Source organism: Neoarius graeffei, chromosome 8, assembly GCF_027579695.1.
Source record: "Neoarius graeffei isolate fNeoGra1 chromosome 8, fNeoGra1.pri, whole genome shotgun sequence".
NCBI classification, from domain to species: Eukaryota; Metazoa; Chordata; class Actinopteri; order Siluriformes; family Ariidae; genus Neoarius; species Neoarius graeffei.
The window spans coordinates 13,593,006-13,618,917 of NC_083576.1; the positions used below are offsets into that span (position 1 = coordinate 13,593,006).

Here is a 25,912-nt window from a genome sequence, read left to right on the forward strand (position 1 = left end):
AATTTAACACACAGATAAACTGAAAATAAAATCTGATTAATATGATTAATATTTAATTGCATTAAAAACAGCTGTAGTTATGTTAATCCCACTCTATATAATAGATTATTTATGGTAGATTCTCTGTGATGAACCGTCAACGTGACATCATCCTCACAAACTCTAAAGGGAAAAGAAAGAAAGCATAAAACAGGTACATTTAAATTTAAATAGCTAGTGACAAAGTTGACATTAAAGGTCCTCTTGGCACCCACATGAACATCACAGTTTACTTTTTCTCCTGTTAGGACACCTGATCCAAAAAACAGCAATGAATATAGGAAATAATTCAGAGCTTGGAGATTAGGGAATCATGCACATTAAATTATGGGAAAACAGGACATTGTACACACGAAAGTACATGAAGTCTTTCATATTAAAGGAGGAAAATCAGGAAATAATACATGGAAAATAGGGCATCATACATATTAAAGCAGGCATGACAGGAAATGAAAAACATGAAAGCATAGGAAACAGGAAATCATTGCACATTAGAACATGAAAAACAGGAAATAACGTACATTGAAGCATGGAGGATAGGAAAATATTCATATTAAAGCACAGAATGTAAGAAATAATGCACAGTAAAACATAAAAAGCAGGAAATCATGCAAATTGAAGGATGGAAAACAGAAAAATCACAGAAACTAACGCTAAAGAATTAAAAGAATGTGCAGATAAAAGAAGTCATATCTATTAAGTCAGGTAAAACTGGACATTGTGCACGTTACATCAAGGAAAACAGGAAATCATGTGTGTTAAGGCAGGGAGAAAAAAGTAAATTGTGTGTTAAACAGAGGTGGACAAAGTACCCAACTTCATTACTTAAGTCAGAGTATAGATCCTGCTGGTCAAATGTGACTCCGATACAAGTGAAAGTTGTCCAGCTGAATTTTTACTTAAGTTAAAGTACTGAAGTACTCACTTTTAAAAATACTTAAGTATTAAAAGCACATTTTCTGTCAACGCATTGCTGTATTATTGCCACAACGCTTCCCAAACCTAACGCCGTTACCAAAGACAGAAAAGTGAATTCAGAAAATTAACGCATGCTGTGCCATCATGGTGGTTTAACCTTAAGCTAGCTAGTCAGTGAAGCTCCACCTGACATGCTAGCAAACTCTTTTCAAACTCAAAATCATATTGGGTAGCTAACACTACTAGAAAAGAAACATCTCTACATTCTGCTTATTTGGCAAGTTTATGCTCAAACATATTTCTGAAAGGACTTCAGATAAGTTAACGTTATTCATGTTAGCATAACTTCGTTTTTACATGCTAACTAACAGTGTCCAAGTTAACTAGCTATGTGCTAACGTTAGCCGTGGACAAGGCGATGGCAACTTGGCGGGCAAATCCATAGAAAGTCCTTTGACTAACCAGACTGCATAGCTACACTTGCAATGTTATCGCTAGCTCTAAAAGCACAGACAACTTCACTGCAAACTTTCTCTTGGAATAAAACGTTTACGTATATACCTCAATATGCTTCCGCAGGTCGGACGGTGAGTTTTTTTAGGCCATGATGTGGTTCATTTTCGGCAAACAAAGCAAACATTTAAAATGAAATGAATCTATAATCCTTTCAGAAAACTGAAACATGGGTTCATAGGCCATGAGTGTGTGTGCATTCTCCAGAAGAACAGCATCCTTCCATTCTGCCATCAACTGATCGTGTTAAATAAAGCTGCTGAGAAATCATTGATCTTGATTTTATACAGTCTATGGATGTGACGTGACCCTAGTGATTACTGATCGGCTGTCTCAGTGTCACCTGCGAAAAAACCAATCATGTTTTAGAAAAGAAAAGAAAAAAAACATCCACTTTCAAACCCGCTTCATAATAATGAGTAACGAGGACCTTGATAGAAATGTAGTGGAGTGAAAAGTACGATATTTGCCTTTCAAAATGTAGTGAAGTTAAAGTCATAAGTTTCCAAAAAAAAAATACTCAAGTAAAGTACAGATACTCAAAAAGTGTACTTAAGTACAGTACTCAATTAAATGTACTTCGTTACTGTCCACGTCTGGTGTTAAAGTAGACAAAACAAAATATCACATAAAATTAAGCAATGAGTCCTCAGTAACGCATTTATAAGCAATGCTTTTTTTTGGGCTCATGCAAAAAAATTCAATAAATGTTTTTCTTCTCTGTTTAATGTACTTACTACATTTCACTCATATACAACAGTACTTGTGTATTTTTATTCTTATTTTTGTTCTCGATTTCTTTCACAGTCCTATTTGGACTCCTGTAGCAATCAGTAATATACAGAGGTGGACAGTAACAAAGTACATTTACTTGAGTACTGTACTTAAGTATGCCTTTTGAGTATCTGTACTTTACTTGAGTATTATTTTTGATGGAAACTTATGACTTTAACTTCACTACATTTGAAAGACAAATATCGTACTTTTCACTCCACTACATTTCTATCAAGGTCCTTGTTACTCGTTACTATGAAGCAGCTTTGAAAGTGGATGTTTTTTCTTTTCTTTTCTAAAACATGATTGTTTTTTTTTCCACAGGTGACACTGAGACAGACGATCAGTAATCAATAGGGTCACGTCACGTCCATAGACTATAAAATCAAGTTCAATGATTTCTCAGCAGCTTTATTTGAACATGATCAGTTGATGGAAGGAGGCAGTTCTTCTGGAGAATGCACACAATACCTAGAACCCGTGTTTCAGAAAGCAATAAAGATTTGTTTCATTTTAAATGTTTGCTTTGTTTGCCAAAAACCAACCACATCATGGCCTAGAAAAACTCGCCGTCCAACCCGTAAACGTTTTATTCCAAGAGAAAGCTTGCAGTGAAGTTGTCTGTGCTTTTAGAGCTAGCGATAGCGTTGCAAATGTAGCTATGCAGTCTGGTTAGTCAAATGACTTTCTATGGATTTGTCTGCCAAATTGCCATCGCCTTGTCCACGGCTAACGTTAACACATACTGTAGCTAGTTAACTTGGACACTGTTAGCGTAACTCCATTTTTACACACTAACATGAATAGCATTAACTTTTCTGAAGTGCTTTCAGAAATATGTTTTAGCATAACCTTGCCAAATAAACAGAATGTAGAAATCTTTCTTTTCTAGTAACATTAGCTAGCCAATATGATTTCAAGTTTGAAAAGAGCTTGCGAGCATGTCCGGTGGCGCTTCAGCTGTACAGGTTCTAGTCAGTAAACCCAGTAGGTCGCTTCAGAGACGATTAGGTATTGTAAGCGTTGACAGAAAATGTACTTTTAATACTTAAGTATTTTTAAAAGTTAGTACTTCAGTACTTTGACTTAAGTAAAAATTTGACCGGACAACTTTCACTTGTATCGGAGTAACATTTAAGCAGTGGGATCTGTACTTTGATTTCAGTAATGAAGTTGGGTACTTTGTCCACCTCTGGTAATATACAGCATCTATTTTAAAGATTATAAAATAATTTTTCTTTTTACTTCTGACCTTCAAAGTCCACATTTCTGTCTCCGTTGAGGTCGATGTCCCGGAGGATGTCATCGATGTCTCTTGGGTTCAGCTGCTCACCCATCAGTTTCTTCATGGCCTCCCTTAGTTCGCCAATGCTGATCTGTCCATCACCATTCGAGTCAAACTGTGTCGCAAAATATTGCCAGTAAGTGAACTATGCGTAATCTCCTCTCAGAGTGAGGCTTGATCTAAAGGTAAATGATGTTGCAGATCAGAATGATGAGCAAACACTGATCATGAGTTGTTCAAGTAATATGACCCGATTTCATTGATTATTAAAAAACAGCAGCAACTAACAAACGCTACAACAGGGCACAGCATGCTAATGTTTATTTTATTTGCATGATAACTCATTAAAGATTAAATTGTGCACAACAAACTAATAAAGTGACTGATGTTTGAGTTCTAATTAGAGGCTAGACATCTTTTTTATATGAGGACAAGGGCATAGATCATAGTAACTACGATAAGCATTTTGTCTTTTGTTGTTGCTGCTGCATTGCGCACTCTTTAATTTCATTTCTGGATGTGCTGCACTACATAACATTTATCTAAGTATATTCAGCTCATGAATTAAGAGTATGACGTGTGTACAGAAACCTCTTTGAAGGCGTCTTTTAGTTCTTTGATTCCAATCATGTCTGCTGTTTCTGCAAGCATTTTAGGACCCATCAGTTCCACAAAGTCTTCAAAGTCGACTTTACCCCCAGCTGCAGGACACACACGCACACACACACACTAGCATTTACTTTTTAACAATTGTCCAAAAATAACTCTCCAATCATTCTCCAAACTTGTAATGTCTCATATACTGTATAATGCTATACATAGTACATAATGCTTGAAAAATAGTAGCGCCTGCAGGGCATTAACTCATGTTTACATACAGCGCCCTCCACAATTATTGGCACCCCTCATTAAGATATGTTCTTAGACTTCTAATAAATTATTATTTTTTAAATAATATACGGTAGGACAACAGTGCAAAAAAAGAGAAAAATCCAACCTTTAATTCAAGTGCATTTATTCAGTGGGGAAAAAAAAATCCCACATTAAGAAATAATTCTTTTACATGAAATCATGTGTGCCACAATTATTGGCACCCCTGATGTTAATACTTTGTACAACTCCCTTTTGCCAACAAGACAGCACTTAATATTCTCCTATAACATTTCACAAGATGGGAGAATACAGAGAGAGGGATATTCGACCATTCCTCTTTGCACAATCTTTCGAAATCATCCAGAGTCCTGGGTCCTCTCCTATGCACTCTCCTCTTCAGCTCACCCCACAAATTTTCAATTGGGTTGAGGTCTGGGGACTGAGATGGCCATGGGAGGAGCTTGATTTTGTGTCTGGTGAACCATTTTTGTGTAGATTTGGCCACATGTTTAGGGTCATTATCTTGCTGAAAGACCCAGTGATGACCCATCTTCAGCTTTCGGGCAGAGGCCACCAGATTTTGATTAAAAATGTCCTGGTATTTCAAAGAGTTCATGATGCCATGCACACTAGCAAGGTTCCCGGGGCCTTTGGAAGAGAAACAGGCCCACAGCATCACCAATCCTCCCCCATACTTCACAGTGGGCATGAGGTGCTTTTCCGCATACTCATGTTTTGTGATGTATTAGAGTGTTTGTTGCCAAAAAGCTCTATCTTGGTCTCATCTGACCAAAGTACATGGTCCCAGTTGAAGTCCCAGTACCACTTAGCGAACTCCAGACATTTACGTTTATGCTTGTAAGTGAGAAAAGACTTTTTCTGTGCATGCCTCCCAAACAGCTTGTTGGCGTGTAGATAGCGCCTGATGGTTGTTATGGAGATGTTGTGACCCCAAGATGCTACTCTTTGATGCAATTCTCTAACAGTGAGCTTTGGAGAACTTTTTACTTCTCTTACCATCCTCCTCACTGTGGGTGGTGGCAAGATAAACTTGCATCCTCGTCCAGGCTTGTTCGCCACTGTTCCAGTTGTTTTAAACTTCTTGATGATTCCTCTGACTGTAGATATGGGCAGGTGTAGGCGAGTGGCTATTTTCTTGTAGCCATTGCCTGACTTATGAAGGTCGACACACATCTGCCTTACTTGAATGGTGTGTTCTCTTGTCTTTCCCATGTTGAAGAGTGGATAAGAGAAATAGGCCTCTGTGTCACATCATATTTATACCCCAGGGAAACAGGATGTGATGAATTACTAATTAAAGGTTCCTAGATACTCTGATCAACTTTATAAACTACAGTAGAAATGACAAAAATTTTTCAATTACATTTATTTTCTAGGAATTGTTATGGGTGCCAATAATTGTGGAACAGGTGATTTTATGAAAAATAATTATTTCTTAGTCAGGGATTTATTTTTTTTTTTTTTAATTCACTTGAGTTAAGGGTTACATTTTTCTACAATTTTCAGTGTGAGATTATGCTCCTGCAATAAAAATTGAATTTATTTTAAGGCTATTAACACATCTTAACCAGGGGTGCCAATAATTGTGGAGGGCGCTGCATGAGTTAATCCACAGGACATATTTTCTCAAACATATTTTCTCAGCTGGCACTTCATCTCATTCATTTACATGTAAGGAAGCCTATAGGGCACTGCATCTTGTTTTCTTGACTGGACAGACACCCATTAGGGCACGTCATCATGTTTCCTTGCACACAGAGAAACCCTGTAGGGCACTGCATCATGTATTCTTGACTGGAAGGGTACCCTAGAGGGCATTTAATCCTATTTCTTTGCATGGAGGAAAACTTCATAGGGCACCGCATCACATATTCCCATCTGGAATGGCATCCTAGAGGGCACTTAATCATGTTTTCTGGCATGCAGGGCCACCCTAGGGTTCACTTCATCACATATTCTCCACTGGAAGGGCTCACTTCGTTACATTTTGCACATTGTGGCATCCTAGAGGGGCATTGTTCTCCTCATAAGGACCCCCTAGAGGGCACTTTATCATATTACTGTAGTGACAACATAGGGGGCTTTTTCATGGCATTTTTTTGGCCATGGGGACACCACAACCCTGTCCACTGCCCCCAAACCACAAGTGGTGTAGAACATTAAATAACATTGTTAGACTGTACATAATGTAGCCTCATTAGCTAGTAAAAATAGTTATGTGCATACATGAGGTAACAATTATACATAACAATTATAGATATAAGTATACAGTGGTACGTATAGTGTAAAATATAACCTCATCATATAGTACATTAAAGTATGTATAATAATATACTTATATACACTCACCAGCCACTTTATTAGGTACACCCATACACCTGCTGTTTTATGCAGTTCTCTAATCAGCCGATCCCTTGACAGCAGCACAGTGCATCAAATCATACAGATACAAATCAAGAGCTTCAGTTAATGTTCACTTCACTTCAAACATTAGAATGGGAAAAACTGTGATCTCAAAGTGTGACTTTCACTGTGGTGCCAAATGGACTGGTTTGAGTGTTTTAGAAACTGCCGATCTCCTGGGGTTTTCACACACAACAGTCTCTAGAGTTGACACAGGATGGTGCGAAAAACAAAAAACACTGAGTGAGCAACAAACGCCTGGTTGATAAGAAAGCTCAGGGGAAAATGGCCAGATTGGTTCGATCTTTTTTGCCAGGAAGGATATAGTAACTCATAGCAACTCTTTACAACCGTGGTGAGCAGAAAAGCATCTCAGCATGCAACAGCAGAACACCACATTAACGCCCGGTCACACAGCACTCCACGTCTATATCACGTACAAAAAGATACAAAAATCTGGTGGACGTGGTCGTAAGTGGTAATTTTTGGTCAATTTTGGCTTTGCCGTGCTTTGTACGGGGTATGGCCGTCGGCGGCTGTTTCACTGCTGCAGCACTGCCTAAGCACAGCTAACCAAGTCCAGCCACGTGTAAGGCTAAAAATAGGTTCGCACGTAGGGAAAAAAAGCGACAAGTTACCACGGATAACCGCGGCCTCATCGCGTCTGTAGCACTGCCGATCACGTGTTGAGCGCGGACGTAAAACGGGCACTCCACTGCCATAGCACTGCCAAATCACGGGTAACCGCAGCTCAGCGTCGTTGGAAGAGCGGCTTGCTGCGCATATAAAAGCGGTCGCGCACGGCTGTGTGCAGGGCTAGTTTCAGTCTCTGCACAATTTCATCGTACATCGCAGGAGGCATCCTCATAAAGTTCTGAAAGGCTCTTGGATCTTCGTTACGCAGCTCGACCATGAGACGGTCGTAAAGCCCAAGCTGAGGTCTCCTCGCAATCCAGTCACGCACCCAGATGTTCCGTACCACCCTCCTCCTCCTCCTCCTTCTTCTTCTTCTCTCAGCAAGGATATGTTGAGCCTGTATCAGTTGGTTCTGTTGGTGCTGGAGCATTAAGATGAGGACATCACAGCGTTGAGGGTTCATGTTCACCCCTCGACATCTAGACTGCAAGTGCCGAGGTCTCAGAAAATTACAGTATTTATACATGCCGCAAATCAGAAGTGATGCAGAAGTGATTAGACAGTGATCAATCGAATTTAGAACTTGTTTGAGACGTCGTTTAACGGGCTTAGACAGTGCTATGTACGCGGAAAAATCCATTTCTCAGTGATAAGCCGCTAAACACACGCTATATCCCGTGATACCAACGCGTAACACCCGTCCGATGACCGTGCTCTGCCCGTGATAGACCGCCAAACTTTCGCGTCTTACCACATCTCCCCAAGTTTTAATAACGGTCGGGACACTGATTATCACGTGTTTTTCACGTGTGTTGCACGTCTTTACCACGTGTGCCGGCCGTGGTTGTCCGCGGTCTAAAGTTTTGAGCAGTCCAAAACTTTTTGCCGCGTCCGATGCCGTTCTGATTTTCCCCTGCGTCCTGTCACGTCTGTATATCGACTGTAACACGTCTTAACTTCGACATCAACACGAACAACATCGTCTGCTTCACGGGAGAGCACTTTTTGACGGGTTTTGGCCGTGATAAAGCTGTAAAGCGCTGTGTGACCGGGCCTTTAGGTTCCACTCCTGCCAGCCAAGAACAGGAATTTTAGAATCAAGAACAAGTTCTTATTAAAGTGGCTGGTGAGTGTAACACATCATAATTGGAGACGTCACTTACTCATTTGCTGACTCAATTCAATGAGCTCCATCTCCGTCGGCATGTATCCCATAGTCCTCATGCACTCACCCAGATCCGCACACTTGATGTAGCCTTTGTTCCTATCAAATTCTTTAAAAGCCTCCCGCAGCTCTACACACACACACACACACACACACACACACACACACACACACACACACACACACACACAACATGCTTAATTTGATGAGCCGTGCTGTCTACCAATATTAAGCCGTGCTCTCTACCAACATTACTTGTCTATGGTTTCTGTAAGTACCTTCTATCTCCTCCGGACGGAGATCCCTGTCCTGTTGCATGACAGCAATGTGATGTAAAAAAAAAAAAAAAGACACATTTACTACCAAAGATATAGATATTCTCCCTACATCATCCCTTTTCTCCCCCTTTCTCCCTCTCTCTCACTCCCAGGCTCATCGTATTGAGCATCCCACTAATACAAAATGTCAAAAGTATGCAAGAGATGAGTGAGTAACAATCAATGAGGGGAAAAAGAGGAGTGAAAATGAACATGTGGAACAGTGAGAATCCTTTTGTACGTACTACAAAATCACATTACTATGTGATTTAACACAATGACTAGATTAAGTGTTGCATGGCAACAGCCTCAGATAAAGAGATTTCAAAGGTTTAACTTGAGGAAAACCCCACAACACACACACACACACACACACACAAAAAAAAATCACATTGTCCTCACGGTCATCATAATGGATGAAGCTGTTCACTTTAGTGCTCTGCTCTGAGAGAAACTCCCAGAAGTGATGGTTTATTCCATTCACAATGTTATTTGCAAGACTAATACCAATACTACTCTCAGTGGATTGTTCGGGATGGACCCCAAACCTACCTTCTGTAGCTAATCCTCTCCAGTCTCGTACATTTTCATCAAGCACCATTAGATATAAACCTTTCTGTTACTCTACTGGTTGTCATTTTACATGACGTTACTTGAGAATTCTTTTTTTTGTTTGTTTTTGTTTTTCAATTCTATTGCAGAATATTGCCTTGGTTCACTCAAAAGAAATCAAATATTGTCTTCTTAAGATTTTGAACAGTGGTTGATATGATATATGATATGATATGACATGATATGATATATGATATGAAGTAGCTTTCCACTGAGGGATCACACTGTACAGTACATCCAGTATATCATAAATTATTCTATCCACATTCACTGGATGTGAGCAATCGCACGCTCTGATTGGCTACTCTACTACTAGGATATCAGCTCATATACCATGAGTAGAGAAAAACAAAATGGCGGAGCGGGTTACTGAACCAACTGAAGACGAAATAAAAACTCTACTCGAAAACAAAACCCCCAAAAATACAAAAAACAAGCAACAAAATATGGAATGAAAGTATTTGATGGTAAGAACATATCTTTTTTTTATTTTTCAAGAATTATTATTATTAGAGCATTTTTCACAAATTGCTCCTGTCATTTCGCCGGTTTGTTTACATTCTAAGAGGAAATGATTTTGTTGGATGTTTTGTATAAAGTTTTTATTTAGCGAATTTGCCAAAAATAAAAATGCTGTGTTACTCAAAGTCCAGTGAATGTGGATAGAGTGAAACAATTATTCCACTCACTCTTGTTGTACATGGCTTATAGCCAACTCGGAGCCATGCGCCTCGTCAGCTATCAGCTCATGTACGACTCGATTTCATGGAATAACTTAAATGTTTTCTCTCTTAGTGGTTTATCATTAGTGATGTGTAATTTGAGAATGTCATTGATTATTAGATGTCAGGTACAAATTGACTTATAAAATAACAAACAAGTCATTCCATGCCAAATCAACATTAATCAACATTGATGTTTAGTCAAAATGTCCAACGGATGGAAAAAGAATATCATTTTCATCGCAAAATGTGGGAAGCCATGGACTAATGGTTAGAGAAGTAGCTTTGGGACCAAAAGGTCGCCACCAATTTGGTTCCCTGGACCAGCAGGAATGGCTGAAGTGCCCTTGAACAAGACACCAACTGCTCCCCAGGCTGCTCTGGGTATGTTGTATGTCACTCTGGATAATAGCATCTGCTAAATGCTATTGATGTAATTAATTAAATAATGTAAAGATACAGTATAGTCAATGACTTTGGCAGAAATTAGCTGTTTATTTCAGCTTCTTTCCTCCAATGTTCCCTCCAAAGCCATGACCCCAAACCTTCCTGCTTAGGCTAGAAAAACATGCATGCTAGTGAAAAATTGCAGCCATGTTATTTACCTCGGAAGTCGGAAATCGGAGCTGGGAATGACATCACACCTGAGTTGACCATGTTCCAGTACAACACATCAGAAAACTAATACCAGCAATTAACAAAACTAGTTCTAGCCATTATTAGCAATACCAGTTGATAACAAGGCATTACAAGTTGGGTAGTACTGTGTGTCTGACTGAATTAAAGAGACACAAATAAGACAGAAGTGCTAATTATTACAGCTCTCATTACTGTTGATGCACAGATCAGCCATCTTGGATTTTGAAGTTGGGGTTAGTGAGGTTCCTCCCATATTCCAAGTCAGAAATCCGACCTCATGGGGTGTTCCACTTGACATTTCTGAAAGGGAACATACCAGTACAAATACAGTGGTGCTTGAAAGTTTGTGAACCCTTTAGAATTTTCTATATTTCTACATAAATATGACCTAAAACACCATCAGATTTTCACACAAGTCCTAAAAGTAGATAAAGAGAACCCAGTTAAACAAATGAAACAAAAATATTATACTTGGTCATTTATTTATTGAGGAAATTGATCCAATATTAAATATCTGTGAGTGGCAAAAGTATATGAACCTCTAGGATTAGCAGTTAATTTGAAGGTGAAATTAGAGTCAGGCGTTTTCAATCAATGGGATGACAATCAGGTGTGAGTGGGCACCCTGTTTTATTTAAAGAACAGGGATCTATCAAAGTCTGATCTTCACAACACATGTTTGTGGAAATGTAGCATGGCACGAACAAAGGAGATTTCTGAGGACCCCAGAAAAAGCATTGCTGATCCTCATCAGGCTGGAAAAGATTACAAAACCATCTCTAAAGAGTTTGGACTCCACCAATCCACAATCAGACAGATTGTGTACAAATAGAGGAAATTCAAGACCATTGTTACCCTCCCCAGGAGTGGTCGACCAACAAAGATCACTCCAAGAGCAAGGCGTGTAATAGTCGGCGAGGTCACAAAGGACCCCAGGGTAAATTCTAAGCAACTGAAGGCCTCTCTCACATTAGCTAATATTAATGTTCATGAGTCCACCATCAGGAGAACACTGAACAACAATGGTGTGCATGGCAGGGTTGCAAGGAGAAAGCCACTGCTCTCCAAAAAGAACATTGCTGCTCATCTGCAGTTTGCTAAAGATCACGTGGACAAGCCAGAAGGCTACTGGACAGTGTTGTGCAAGTTCACACTTTTTTTGAACTAGTTCAAGTTCAGTTCAAACATGTTAAAAGTGAACTGGTCACGTTCATAGTTCACAGTTTTAATTCTGAACTAGTTCAAAGTTCAGTTCATTTTACTTTTAGGCAGGATATGAAAATAAAGACTAAAATCATATGCTACATTCTAGCTCAAAACTACTCACATATTATAGATATTATATTCTATCACACAAAATGGAAGTTATTGTACATACTATATATGGAAAAAGGACACTTTGCTTAGTGGTTGTAAATCTTCCACAATGTAGTCAATAATCAGTTTATCTACCTGCTGCTGGGAGACAGTGGTACTCTTGAAGGCTGCAGGCAGTGTGACTTGGATTTTGGGATTTTGGCAGGGGATCTTCTTGCCCTTTCCCTTCTGATCCTCGAGGACTTGCATATATGCTTTGAAACTGGACAGATGCTTCAACTCAATGTGTCGTTTCAAATTTGAGAACGACGTTGTCGATGTTCTTACTTGTTTTTTCAGAGCAGGTGGACAGAGCTTACACAGAAAGGTAAGGTTTTTACCGTCTGAGTCTTTGTGTGAAATTGTGTAAAATTGCTGTAAATAACCATGAGGAGAATCCGTCTCATCTGTGTTCTCCATGCCGCTACTTGAACTTTCACTGGCCATGTTGCTGTGAGTGTGCGCCGGCTGTGGTGTGCGCGCTGTCTGCTGCCTGTAGCTAGGGAACGCTGGGTTACGCCTACTCTGCTCTGCTGCATCATGGGTAACGTAGTATGGAGCCAAATCATAGAGCCATCCACTATCTCCGGCTTCACACTACGTTATCCATGATGCATTGCACACACGCGGCACCTCAGGGCAGTGAGTGACAACAACATCAGACTGACAGTGAAGTAGTAGAATGTAAAATATCTTGCAAGTAGACGTGCCACTCGATTCATCAGGTTTCATGTTTCGTTCATCTTCATGTTTGTCGTTTATGTCGCATAATTTGAACGAATTCACGTTCAAGTTCTTTCATTACAAAGTTGTTGCGTTCAGTTCAAAGTTCATGGAAAAACGAGCGTGTTCAGTGAACGCGTTCTTTTGAACGCGTTCATGCACAACACTACTACTGGAAAAATGTTTTGTGGACGGATGAGACCAAAATGGAACTTTTTGGTTTAAATGAGAAAAGTTATATTTGGAGAAAGGAAAACACTGCATTCCAGCATAAGAACCTTATCCATCTGTGAAACATGGTGGTGGTAGTATCACGATTTGGGCCTGTTTTGCTGGGCCAGGACGGCTTGCCATCATTGATGGAACAATGAATTCTGAATTATACCAGTGAATTCTAAGGGAAAACATCAGGACATCTGTCCATGAACTGAATCTCAAGAGAAGGTGGGTCATGCAGCAAGACAACGACCCTAAGCACACAAGTCATTCTACCAAAGAATGGTTAAAGAAGAATAAAGTTCATGTTTTGGAATGGCCAAGTCAAAGCCCTGACCTTAATCCAACTGAAATGTTGTGGAAGGACCTGAAGTGAGCAGTTCATGTGAAGAAACCCACCAACATCCCAGAGTTGAAGCTGTTCTGTACAGAGGAATGGGCTAAAATTCCTCCAAGCCGGTGTGCAGGACTGATCAACAGTTACCGGAACTGTTTAGTTGCAGTTATTGCTGCACAAGGGGGTCACACCAGATACTGAAAGCAAAGGTTCACATACTTTTGCCCCTCACAGATATGTAATATTGGATCATTTTCCTCAATAAATAAATGACCAAGTATAATATTTTTGTTTCATTTGTTTAACTGGGTTCTCTTTATCTACTTTTAGGACTTGTGTGAAAATCTGATGATGTTTTAGATCATATTTATGCAGAAATATAGAAAATTCTAAAGGGTACACAAACTTTCAAGCACCACTGTAGAACGTTCCAATCGTATGCTGCCTTGTCCTGATTGCATGCACGTTGGTGGTGCATGTTGTTTGGGGAGTGTTCTTTTGTTTATGGAGCCTGGAGCTCCACGGAAACCATTGTTTTTCCTCTGAGAAGATATTTCATTTGTGGCTGCCAGAATTAAAAAAAAAAAAAAAGGCTTTCAAAAATCACTGACTACACCTTTAAGTTAAACATTTGACTTATTTTATACTTGGGAGCAAAAAATGGGCCAAGTAATAAAAAAAATGCATGAAATGTAGCATTTTTTTTTCCATTTTGTATGTAATAGTTAGTGTTTTAAAGTGGTGGAACATGCAAAACTCCATACAGACAGTATCCCAAGATAAAGATTGAACCCTGGAGGTTTTTTTTTTAAGTAATGAAACCTTTGTGATAAACTTATATGATACATTACACAGTTTCAAGCAAGAAGCTGTGTTAGATGTGTTAACATGAAGTACGTAGGTTTGAACTTTGAATGATTTGTAACACTAAAGACACTATAGTGTACTGTCACAACTTTAAACTTCGGGCCAGCATTAGACCAGAATCCAAAGCAACCTCTTAACACCATCGCAGATCATTCTTATCAAAATAAATATGCTCATGAGCCAAAGCATCCCCACGTCCATAGACGTAAACAAGTACTGTGCCACATCATTAAGTGTGTATTGAATGAAGATGATCGTTGAAGGCATGACAGGAGCTTCCATGATGGTTTGCAAAGACATGGTGATGAGAATGGCAGATGTGGAGTTTTTATTACTAATGATCTACTAAAAATAAGATCAGATTTCTGCATACATACGAGCTGAGCCTGAGAGAGGCCCTGCCTGAGGAAGATGCATGCAGGTCCGATGATGTTGTGCAGCATAGTGCAGTTTTGGACCAGCGCATTCAGAGGCTGTTTAAACTCAGAGATTACTTCCTTCTCTTCATCGGACACTTCAGGTGGGCGGGGTCCAGATGATATTGACCCCGCCCCATTGGTCAATCCATTACTCTCTGGTATACGCTTATGGTGGGACCAGATATCAGTTAAGACAAATTACAAAGTAGTTAGGACCTGTTATGGATATGTCTCTAAACAAACACCTGAAGATGGAGTAAATTAAAATGACAATAATTACAAATTAGAATACAGGACCATTAACTTTTTTTGTCGGCATAACATGGCATTATAATTCATCAGACATGTCACATACAATTAACAGTTATTCCACAAAATTGGGTCGTACATGAGCTGATAGCTGATGAGGCGCTTAGCACTGAGTTGGCCATTAACCATGTACGACGAGATTGAGTGGAATAACTTTTATTCTATCCACATTCACTGGATTTTGAGAAACACAGCATTTTTATTTTTTGCAAATTCTATGAATAAAAACTTTATACAAAACATTGGACAAAATAATTTCTGCTTAGAATGTAAACAAACCGACGAAATGACAGGAGTAATTTATGAAAAATGCTATAATAATAATAATAATAATAATAATAATTCTTGAAAAATAAAAAAAGATATGTTCTTACCATCAAATACTTTCATTCCATATTTTGTTGCTTTTTTGGATTTTTGTTTTCGAGTAGTTTTTATTTCGTCCTTGGTTGGTTCAGCAACATGCTCTGCCATTTTGTTATTCTCTACTCATGGTATATGAGCTGATAGCCTAGTAGTAGAGTAGCCAATCAGAGCGTGCTATTGCTCATATCCAGTGAATGTGGATAGAATTATACATGTTATATTATGTTTCTGAATTGCACCGTTATAAACATATCTTGAAACAGACAATAGCATCCAACCTTAAACACTTACCTTACCTTTTTTAGTTTGTATTTCACTGGATTGGTGCAGTTTCCCATTAGTCCTCGGAGATCTGATATTCTTTCCTGCTTGATCCCTTTCTGTCTTTCTTCCTCTTCCTTTCTTTCTATGTAATGACTTTACAGAATGGTATCATGCTCATATTCTACATGTTACAAAAAGCCTTCGTTCCGCATTTTTTCCTTTAATTAATCACTCTCATCTCATCTTAGCTCATCACATCGACTGTCCTGTGCCCACTAAGTCCAACTAAGATAATGACGCAAGTAAGTCTCTATGTTAATTTCTCTCACCTTTTAAAAACTCTCCAATTAGTGTCAAGCAAGGATTAACAGCCTGAACATGACCTGCATTTTGTATTTCTTAGCAATCTCTCATTTTACACACTTTCCATGACTCTTCCTGCACCCGCTCATTCACGCCTGCCCTCTTACCACAGATTGCTGCCCCATGCAAATGACTTTTACAAGCTGGATGAGAGAATAATAAGGGGTGGGCAGAGTGAGTATTAGACAAGAAAATGACCCTTTTAATCCCACATTTCAGATTAAAGATATACAGATGGACGGTGAAAGGAAAAGGAGAGAGTAAAGAAACAGGAAAAAGGGAAGGAAAGTACAGTACAGGACAGGACAAGTAGGCAAACTAGGGTTTGTAAGGACTGGTAAAGCTGACTTTACATGGTTGTGTGGTGTTTTGCTGTTTGTGTGGGTACGCGTGCATGTTTTAATCCTAATTTAATCACTATGCAGGCATGTATGGGGCTTCATCTGCCACTCTTTGGCTTGTATTTTAGCAAAATCTAGCTTCTGTTACCAGATTTTTTCAAGTCGGCACGGACTATAATCCACACTAATCCTCCTGAATACTCACATACATGTACAGAAAAATACTCACAGTCACCCCAGTAATACTATATGTCTCTCTATGTCTCCCTATGGCTCTATGACACATGCGTTTGGTGCTCATTAGAAAATTTTAGTCCAGTGCTTATACTGCATACTGGTGTGATGATTAATTAATAAATTTAACATTACATTTAGATGTTAGTCTATGAGCTGGGTCAAACTGTGTGTGTGTGTGTGTGTGTGTGTGTCTTATGCCAGGTCTTATCAAATGAGGTCATTCTTGCTATGAGATTGCGATCAACAAGACTGCTTGCATTTCAGAGTCTGAGTAATTATGTGTTGTATCACATAGCACACTTTGGTGTGTGTGTGTGTGTGTGTGTGTGTACGGCACGCATGTACATATGTGTGTGTGAGTGCATGTATGTATGGATATCCAGTGCTTCCAAGTGACTTAACACATTAAATGGCAGCAGAATCCATTTTAAGATTTGGTTAAATATTATGGTGTACATGATCCATTACAATCAGAAATTTGTCCCACAGAGTTTGAAAAAAAAAATAGAATTGTGCGTGTAATTAATTTGCTTACTTTGGAAAATATGCCATTGTTATTTTGCGAACTCATCTCATCTCATTATGTCTAGCCGCTTTATCCTTCTACAGGGTCGCAGGCAAGCTGGAGCCTATCCCAGCTGACTACGGGCGAAAGGCGGGGTACACCCTGGACAAGTCGCCAGGTCATCACAGGGCTGACACAGACACAGACAACCATTCACACTCACATTCACACCTACGGTCAATTTAGAGTCACCAGTTAACCTAACCTGCATGTCTTTGGACTGTGGGGGAAACCGGAGCACCCGGAGGAAACCCACGCAGACATGGGAAGAACATGCAAACTCTGCACAGAAAGGCCCTCGCTGGCCATGGGGCTCGAACCCGGACCTTCTTGCTGTGAGGCGACAGCACTAACCACTACACCACCGTGCCGCCTTTTGCGAACTCCTTTAACCAAAATATTCCTTTTTTTCTTTCGACTCACTAATTGCAAGTGTATGTTTGAAGCAGTTATGAGGACAAGTGGAACTTGATTTTATGCCACTGTTATTGCAGCAATACAATTTTTTAAAGCAAATTATTACCACAAACAAGTACTTCAACACGTTTCACTGTACAACTTTCAATTCAATTAGAACAGAAGCTTAAGTGGTTGAACTCCATCATAAATGTTTAAAATAGACAAGTATATAACATAACAATTCAAAACTACAACTGTTATACTCTTATAGTGAAGGTCTTAGGATGAGACAGACATGATAGAAAGTGGCAAGGCTGTTCTGATAAAGTTGAAAATACATGACTTCTGTTACCACCCAGAAAGCGATTTCCTAACAGCATCCATTATCCGTAACCGCGTATCCTGTGCAGGGTCGTGGGTAAGCTGGAGCCTATCCCAGCTGATTATGGGTGAGAGGTGGGGTACACCCTGGACAAGTCGCCAGATCATCACAGGACTGACACATAGAGGCACTCAAGTTCACACCTATGGTCAATTTAGAGCCACCGATTAACCTACATGTCTTTGGACCATCAGGGAAGCCAGAGCACCCAGAAGAAACCCACAGAGACACAGGGAGAACATGCAAACGCCACACAGAAAGGCCCCTGTTGACCACTAGGCTCGAACCCAGAACCTTCTTGCTGTGAGGTGACAGTGGCTACGCTACCACTATAATACCACTATGCTATCTTCCTAACAGCAATGTAGGGAAAAAAAGATAATTGTTAAATCGTAGACTGAGTATTATTTTTGATACACTATGGCGCATTTGGGAACTTGGTTCAGGTTCAGTTTTACTGTATCTGCTTTAGGCATTTACTGATGAAACATGGTCAGTGTGTACAAACTCAGAAATCTACCTGTTAAATTATCTTATCAAGCAGATCAACGGAAGCCATGGTGTAATGGTTAGAGAAGCAGCTTTGAGACCAAAATGTTGCTGGTTCGATTCCTTGGACCAGCAGGAATGGCTGAGCAAAGCACCTAACTGCTCACCAGGTTGCTCTGGGTATGTTGTGCTGGATAAGAGCATCTGCTAAATACCATTAATGTAATCTTACTTCTATACAACATATACAGAGGTGACAATGTAAAGGACTAACATATAGTGTGTTAATAAGGTGTTGGATCACTATGACAATCCAGAACTCTTTCAGTTCTCTGAAAGCCTAATGAACACCGTTCTTACTAAAGATACGCCCCCAGTTGGTGTTTTGATGATGGTGGTAGAGAGTGCTGTCTAACAGTCACTCCAATGAGTTCAACTGGGTTGAAGTCTGGTTACTGTGAATGCCATAACATATGATTGACATCACTTTCATGCCCTATGAATGGAGAAAGGCCATCCTGGAAGAGACCACTTCCATCAGGATAGAAATGTTTCATCATTGGATAAAGGCAATCCATCGGACATACTTTGTATTGATTTGTTGTGATGCCTCACGCTAAGGGGACAAGAAATTCCCGATAACAGTGTAACTCAGTATTTTCTGTCCATTTCAGTTAAACTTTGCTTGAACCGATTTAAAAATTTTGGGAAAAATACATATAACCTGCCTCTAAAGACGATGAAATAATCATGAGGCTATTGTCTTTCCCAGGAAGGTGAGCATTTGAGATTGTGTGTCATTGCTGTCCCCTTCTCTCTGGCTATAAAATGTCAGAACCAAGTGATTACAGCAAGATTATCCTTAGCACAGGAACGCAATACCACAAAACAGAGGTCAACCGACTCGAGAGTGAAAGAGTGAAGCTCAGGGAAACAGGCCATGCGTGTTATCTTTTGTCGTAAGCTATCTGCTTAAATGGAAGTGAAGTTGCTTTGTGAAGAAGTATTCAGAGAGTCAGTTAAAGGTTGAGTAGCTGAGGTTAATACGGAGAACCTGTGTGTATCTGTGTCACATGAGTGTTGGAGTATATAATAATAATAATAATAATAATAATAATAATAATAATAATAATAATAATAATAATAATATGACCTGCTCATGCATAGATATTATCTATAAATTGTAGTCTCCTTGTACCCAGTGCTTCAACGTGTTGTGCATTTTGAGATGCTTTTCTGCTCACCACGATTGTAAAGAGTGCTTTTTTGGGTTACCATAGTCTTCCTGTCAGTATTTTTCCCCTCACACCATTATGGTAAAACTGTTTAGTCTGATGTGTATCTGAAAATGCCAGGAGATAAGCAGTTTCTGAAATACTCAAACCAACCTATCTAGAACTGTACCACAATCGGGGTCACTGAGATCATAATTTTTCTCCATTCAGATGTTGTGATGTGAACATTAACTAAAGCTCTTGAGCTGTATCTGAGTGATTTTGTGCATTTTACTGTTGACACAAGATTGCCTGATTGGATAATTGCACGAATGAGCATTTGTAGAGTAGAGTGGGGGAAAAAGCCCCCCTTAAGGAAAATTCAGTTTTTCTCCAAGTTGAAATGAACCATGTGTTTAGTTTTAATCATAGTTTTTGACAACAGTGACATGAACAATAATGCCACCTAAAGTTTGCCTAAAATTAATACTTAATTTTTTTTTAACAAAAACAAACATTGTGCCAAGGGGGCCTTTTACCCCCCCAGCGGGGTAAAAGGCCCTCTGAGGTGGGGCAATAGGCCCCCTCACTCAAAAAAAAGCTGTTTGGATAGCAAAAGTGTTTACTTAATCCTATAATGTGAAAGAAACAAGAAAATATCCCTGAATTAATGAATAGATGCATTATTTTATTATATTTTGCATTTTAATTTCAATTTTTTTTATTTCAATTATTTTTCATATTAAGTTCAAATTACTTGCTTTACTCAACCAGGTAAGCAAGATGTTATTAAAAACTATGTATCTGCTTTTCAGAAATGTATGAAATACAGTAATTATGATAAAAGGAAACGATGCCCCCTGGGGGCCATTTACCCCGCCATTAAGGGGGCGTTTTACCCCACAGACTACACTTTTACAAAAAAGGGTCTTACTTTCAAAATGTGATTCAACTGTTTATACCTAATGTATTTTTTTTAACGTACTGACTTGTCTACTCATACCACATACACAGCTGTGATATCTGACGAAATAGCAGCTATCTAAATACAGTTTTACTGACATCTGAAAATTATATCACTTACCATGAAATTTGATTTCTCTCCGCTGCGTTGCTGATATGCGATCCACAGTGGATATTTGTATATCCCCGTTGTCAAGCCAGTCCATAGCAACAATAGAAATGTAACTTTGCGCCATCTGTTGGTTATTTTGGGTAAAACAGGCCGGGGGCGTATTACCCCATGGGGGCGTATTACCCCACTCTACAAGGGTTACTAATAAAGCCGATGAGCTTGGTGGTTGGGTTTGAAACTTTCAACCTTGATTCTTTGCTTAAATGTTATATTTTATTCTGTCCACATTCACTGGAAATGAGCAATTGTACACTCTGATTGGCTCCTCTACTACTAGAGGAGCATCAGCTCATATACCGTGAGTAGAAAGAAAACAAAATGGCGGAGCGTGTTGCTGAACCAACCGAGGACAAAATAAAAACTCTACTCGAAAACAAAACCCTAAAAAATACAAAAAAAGCACAACAAAATATGGAATGAAAGTATTTGATGGTAAGGACGCAACTTTTTTTATTTTTCAAGAATTATTATTATAGCATTTTTCACAAATCCTTCCTGTCATTTCGCCGGTTTGTTTATATTCTAAGAGGAAATTATTTTGTCGGAGGTTTTGCATAAAATTTTTAATTATCGAATTTGCAAAAAATAAAAATGCTCTGTTTCTTAAAATCTAGTGAATGTGGACAGAATAAAACAGTTATTCCATTCACTCAATCTCGTCGTACATGGTTAATATCCAACTCAGCACTGCACGCCTCGTCGGCTATCAGCTCATATACGACTCGATTTCATGGAATAACTTAAATATAAAAGTGTGTTAAAATGTTTAAATAAATCACACCTATTTAAAAGCCCAGTAGCTACATGAAAATAGCAACAATAATGAATTAGGATGAAGTTTTATAATTGACTGAAATAGAATTATTATAAAATTAACAGGTTCACAAGCCAAAAGAGGACGCCCTGCTTTTTTTTTTTTTGACTTAGCTACAACTGCTAATATGTTATAGTATAACAAATGCATGTAAACAGTCTGGAAGAGGAGAAACATCACTGAAGAAATAGAGGATCTGAAAAGATGTTAAATTATTCAGTAGAACAGGGTAGACAGTAGAACAGAGGGACAAAGCTCGACCACATGGGAACTGCTAATGGAAAGACTTTTAGTGTAGTTGTGAGTCTTTCCGAGCAGAATTTGGGCAGTCTTGTATGTTTTGTGTAAATTTCGGTAGCAGTCAAAAGTTTGGACACATTCACTCATTCATAGTAATGAGTAGGTATGTTTGAACGTTTGACTGGTACTGTGTGTTCTGTATCTTTTCAAAATGCTGAGTATAAAATTTCACATTTATATTTAATTGTGTGCTATTTCATTCATTCATTCATTCATTATCTGTAGCCGCTTTATCCTTCTACAGGGTCGCAGGCAAGCTGGAGCCTATCCCAGCTGACTACGGGCGAAAGGCGGGGTACACCCTGGACAAGTCGCCAGGTCATCACAGGGCTGACACATAGACACAGACAACCATTCACACTCACATTCACACCTACGGTCAATTTAGAGTCACCAGTTAACCTAACCTGCATGTCTTTGGACTGTGGGGGAAACCGGAGCACCCGGAGGAAACCCACGCGGACACGGGGAGAACATGCAAACTCCACACAGAAAGGCCCTCGCCGGCCCCGGGGCTCGAACCCAGGACCTTCTTGCTGTGAGGCGACAGCGCTAACCACTACACCACCGTGCCGCCCTGTGCTATTTCAGTGAATAGAAAATATAGGTAATTTTTTTAATCAAACATCTACAGTAATTTTACTGTGGCACTTCATTTAACTAAAGACTTGAGCATGGTTTTACTCTGGTACTTTAACTGTAGTTCAAATTTTGTACTTTAATGTAATGTAATATCACTTACTAAGAGTGAAAATGTCATGCATGCCATGCTATGGTTTTGTTGTTGTTGTTCTTTCCTCACCAGAAATACATGCTTAATTTTTCTGAGGTCATATTTGGAAAGGATGCAGGTTATGCGTTTGTGTGTGGATATGTGTGTGTACATATATACATGATGCATTCTTACTTGGCCAAACACTGAATCCACAATTGGCGTTAGGTCAGTTTCCGCTGTCTCTTGCTGTTCCTTTGTCTCAGCTACCACCTCTACATCCTCCTCTTCTTCCTCATCTCCTGTTCTTTCATGTGGTCTAGACAGACTCTGTCTACATTCTCCATTAGACTTAGACGTATTGTTGATGGCCTCACCATTTTCAACCTGCTTCTTCTGTTTCTCCACCGTCTTCTTAATGGCGGCTTGGACCTATCGGCATCAGGAAAATGTTATAATATCATGTCAAATAGTCAAGCCATGGAGCATGCACACACTTGATCCATGTTCACACAGCTGATCCTTTTTAAAGCGGCTGATCCTACAGTAACAGCTACTGACATTGTGCAGAAGATTGGTAAGTTGTAACACTGCCAGGCATTGTCAGAACATCAGCAGCTTCGTTTTAAAAAAAAAATCCATATTTGATTAAACACAAAATCCCAAGATTTCACTTTTGCTAAAAATGCACTTTTGAAATTGGTATGACCTTGGAATTGGTAAAATACGAGTCCTCAGAACTGGTTAACATAGCTGTCAGTACTGGCACAACATGGGTACTCATTACTGATAAAACACCAGCGCTGTCTGAAACACAAGCTGACAGTTCTGGAAAACATGAGCCTTTGGGATTGATAGTATTTCATACAGGGAGAACTTGAGCTCTTCAGATCGGCTCAGTATGAGTACCCCTCTATTGGTATGACATGAGATTATAAGCACAACCAAATTAACACAACCTGACCACCCAGTATTGGTAGAATTTGAGCTCTCCAAATTAATATGAGTACCTCGTGCGAGAAAATGAGATCATGCCGTTAGTTTGATATGACTCCCAAGGGGTGGTAGAAGATCAGATATCCAGGATGACAAAACATGAGTACCCATTACTTGCAGAATTTGAGATCTTTTGATTAACACGAGTATCCGATGTTGAAAGAACTTGAGCTCTACGGATTAGTTTGAAAAAACAACCCAGTATTAAAAGAGTACAAGATATCCGGATCGGCACAATACGAGGATCCAATGTTGACAGAACTTGAGATCTGTAAATTAACATGAGTACCCAGTGTTGAAAAAACTTGAGATCTCACCATTAACACAAATACCCAATGTTCGTAGAACATGAGATCTCTGAATTAGCGCAACATGACCAACCAGTGTTGACAGAACTTGAGATCTCCAAATTAACATGAGTACCCAGTACCCAGAAATTGAGAGCTTTAATATGATTACTTAGTGTTGGTAAAACATGAGGTATCTGGTTTAGCATAACATAAATTGCTAGTGTTGGCAGAACCTGAGATCTTTGGATTAACATGAGCACTCCAAGGTTTCCCCATTAACATGAGTACCAAGTGTTTTCAGAAATTGAGATCTCCGGTCCAGACTGGTCCAATATGAGATCTCTGGATTGGTTCAAGGTAAGCTCCCAGTGTTGGTAGTACATGAGATTTCTAGACTGGCTCAATATGAGCACCCAGTGTTTCCAGAATAGAAGAGCTCTGGATTCAAACACCATGAGTCCCCAATGTTGATGGACTAAGATCTCTGAATTTGCTCAAATTGAGTACCCACAATCTCAGAAAACAAACTGCATCATTGTACCTTGAAGGGTAGTTATACCTTTAAGGGTACAGTGGCTTGTCACTGGGGCAGTACCATCTAAGGGACTTCTCTGTACCATTTATATACTGATTGGGAACATATATGTACCTTTTTGACCCTTAAAAGGTACACATAGTTACCTTGAAGTTCAATAATGAGCCCTAGGGGGTACATTAGTATAGATTGTACCTTGGGGGATGGAAATGGACTCCTACTGTACCCCTATTCCTGACAGTGCAGTGTTCTGTTGTGTTGAAAAACATAAGATTTCCCGATTGGCATAACATGATTACCGAGTGTTGGTCAAAGTCAAGATGCTTTGAATAGCTCGTTGAAGTACCTAGTGTTTGTAAAATGAGAGACCCTTGGATCCATGCATGTCCAATGCCGGTGGACTGTAAGATATTTGAATTGGCTTTGAATTATCCAGTGTTAATGGAACTCAAGATCCCATGGCTGGTCAAATGAGCTCTAGGTAACGACTATACAGAGCTTTGGGTTTTAATAGAACATGAGCCTTCAGTCCTGGATATATCAGCTTGCTGCTCTTACTGTTGATTTGAAGCAGGCCAGGAAGCTTAAGTCAATGCATATTTTGTTTAATTAAAGTCTCGACAATGAAGATAAAATCAATGAATCACTTAATTGTCATGAAAAAGCCAATGTAATTACTTTAATTGAGAACAAGTTTCACTTCAGTTTTACTACTGGCATCTTAAATCATTATGCTTTCCAAACCACAAACATCAGTAACTTCTCCAATAACATAGTGGAAGCTTTCGTTTTGAAGGAAGATATTTCACGTCATTACACACATCAAGCTTTTAATAGCCAGGAAATCATTAATCATCAAAAAAATGTTTTGATATTTCAAGACGAATTCAAGGACATATCAGCTTAACTGCATCAAATATGAATGAAATTCTTGACAGCTTATTAACCATCATCAACCATGAAGATGAAATAGACACAATAATTAATTCATGTAACCATATCCAGCCGCACTCCTGCATTAAACATGAAACACACACCATAAAACACTCCAAATCTGTACATTATAGTAGAAACACTTATCTGACATATCTCTAGAAAACAGAAGAAACAAATAAGTGTGCGTTTTTTGTCGGTTTTCCTCCATAGACGTGTCCACACACCTGTTTTGGCGTTCGCTCTGGTGTAGCGCTCATCGTGACAGCACTGCCTCCCCCTCCCTGTCCGTCTCGAATGAGCATGAACATCAGTGCAACACTCGATGCCTCTCTCGCTCTGTAATCTAACACCTGTCCTGCCCTTCCCTGCTTGTTTCTATCTGTATTTCACTGAGTCGCTGTCTTTTTATTTTTATTTTATTCGCCCTCTT

The 25,912-nt window shown here is 39.3% G+C and overlaps 1 protein-coding gene across 1 annotated transcript; it reads right to left on the bottom strand.

Moving 5' to 3' along the window:
• Positions 1 to 136: 136 nt before the first annotated feature.
• cabp2b (calcium binding protein 2b) lies at positions 137 to 15,848 on the bottom strand. The gene is given in 6 exon segments (XM_060926853.1): positions 137 to 162; positions 3,497 to 3,644; positions 4,121 to 4,230; positions 8,617 to 8,757; positions 8,906 to 8,936; positions 15,807 to 15,848. Coding segments are annotated over 6 exon segments (498 nt in total).
• Positions 15,849 to 25,912: the final 10,064 nt, after the last annotated feature.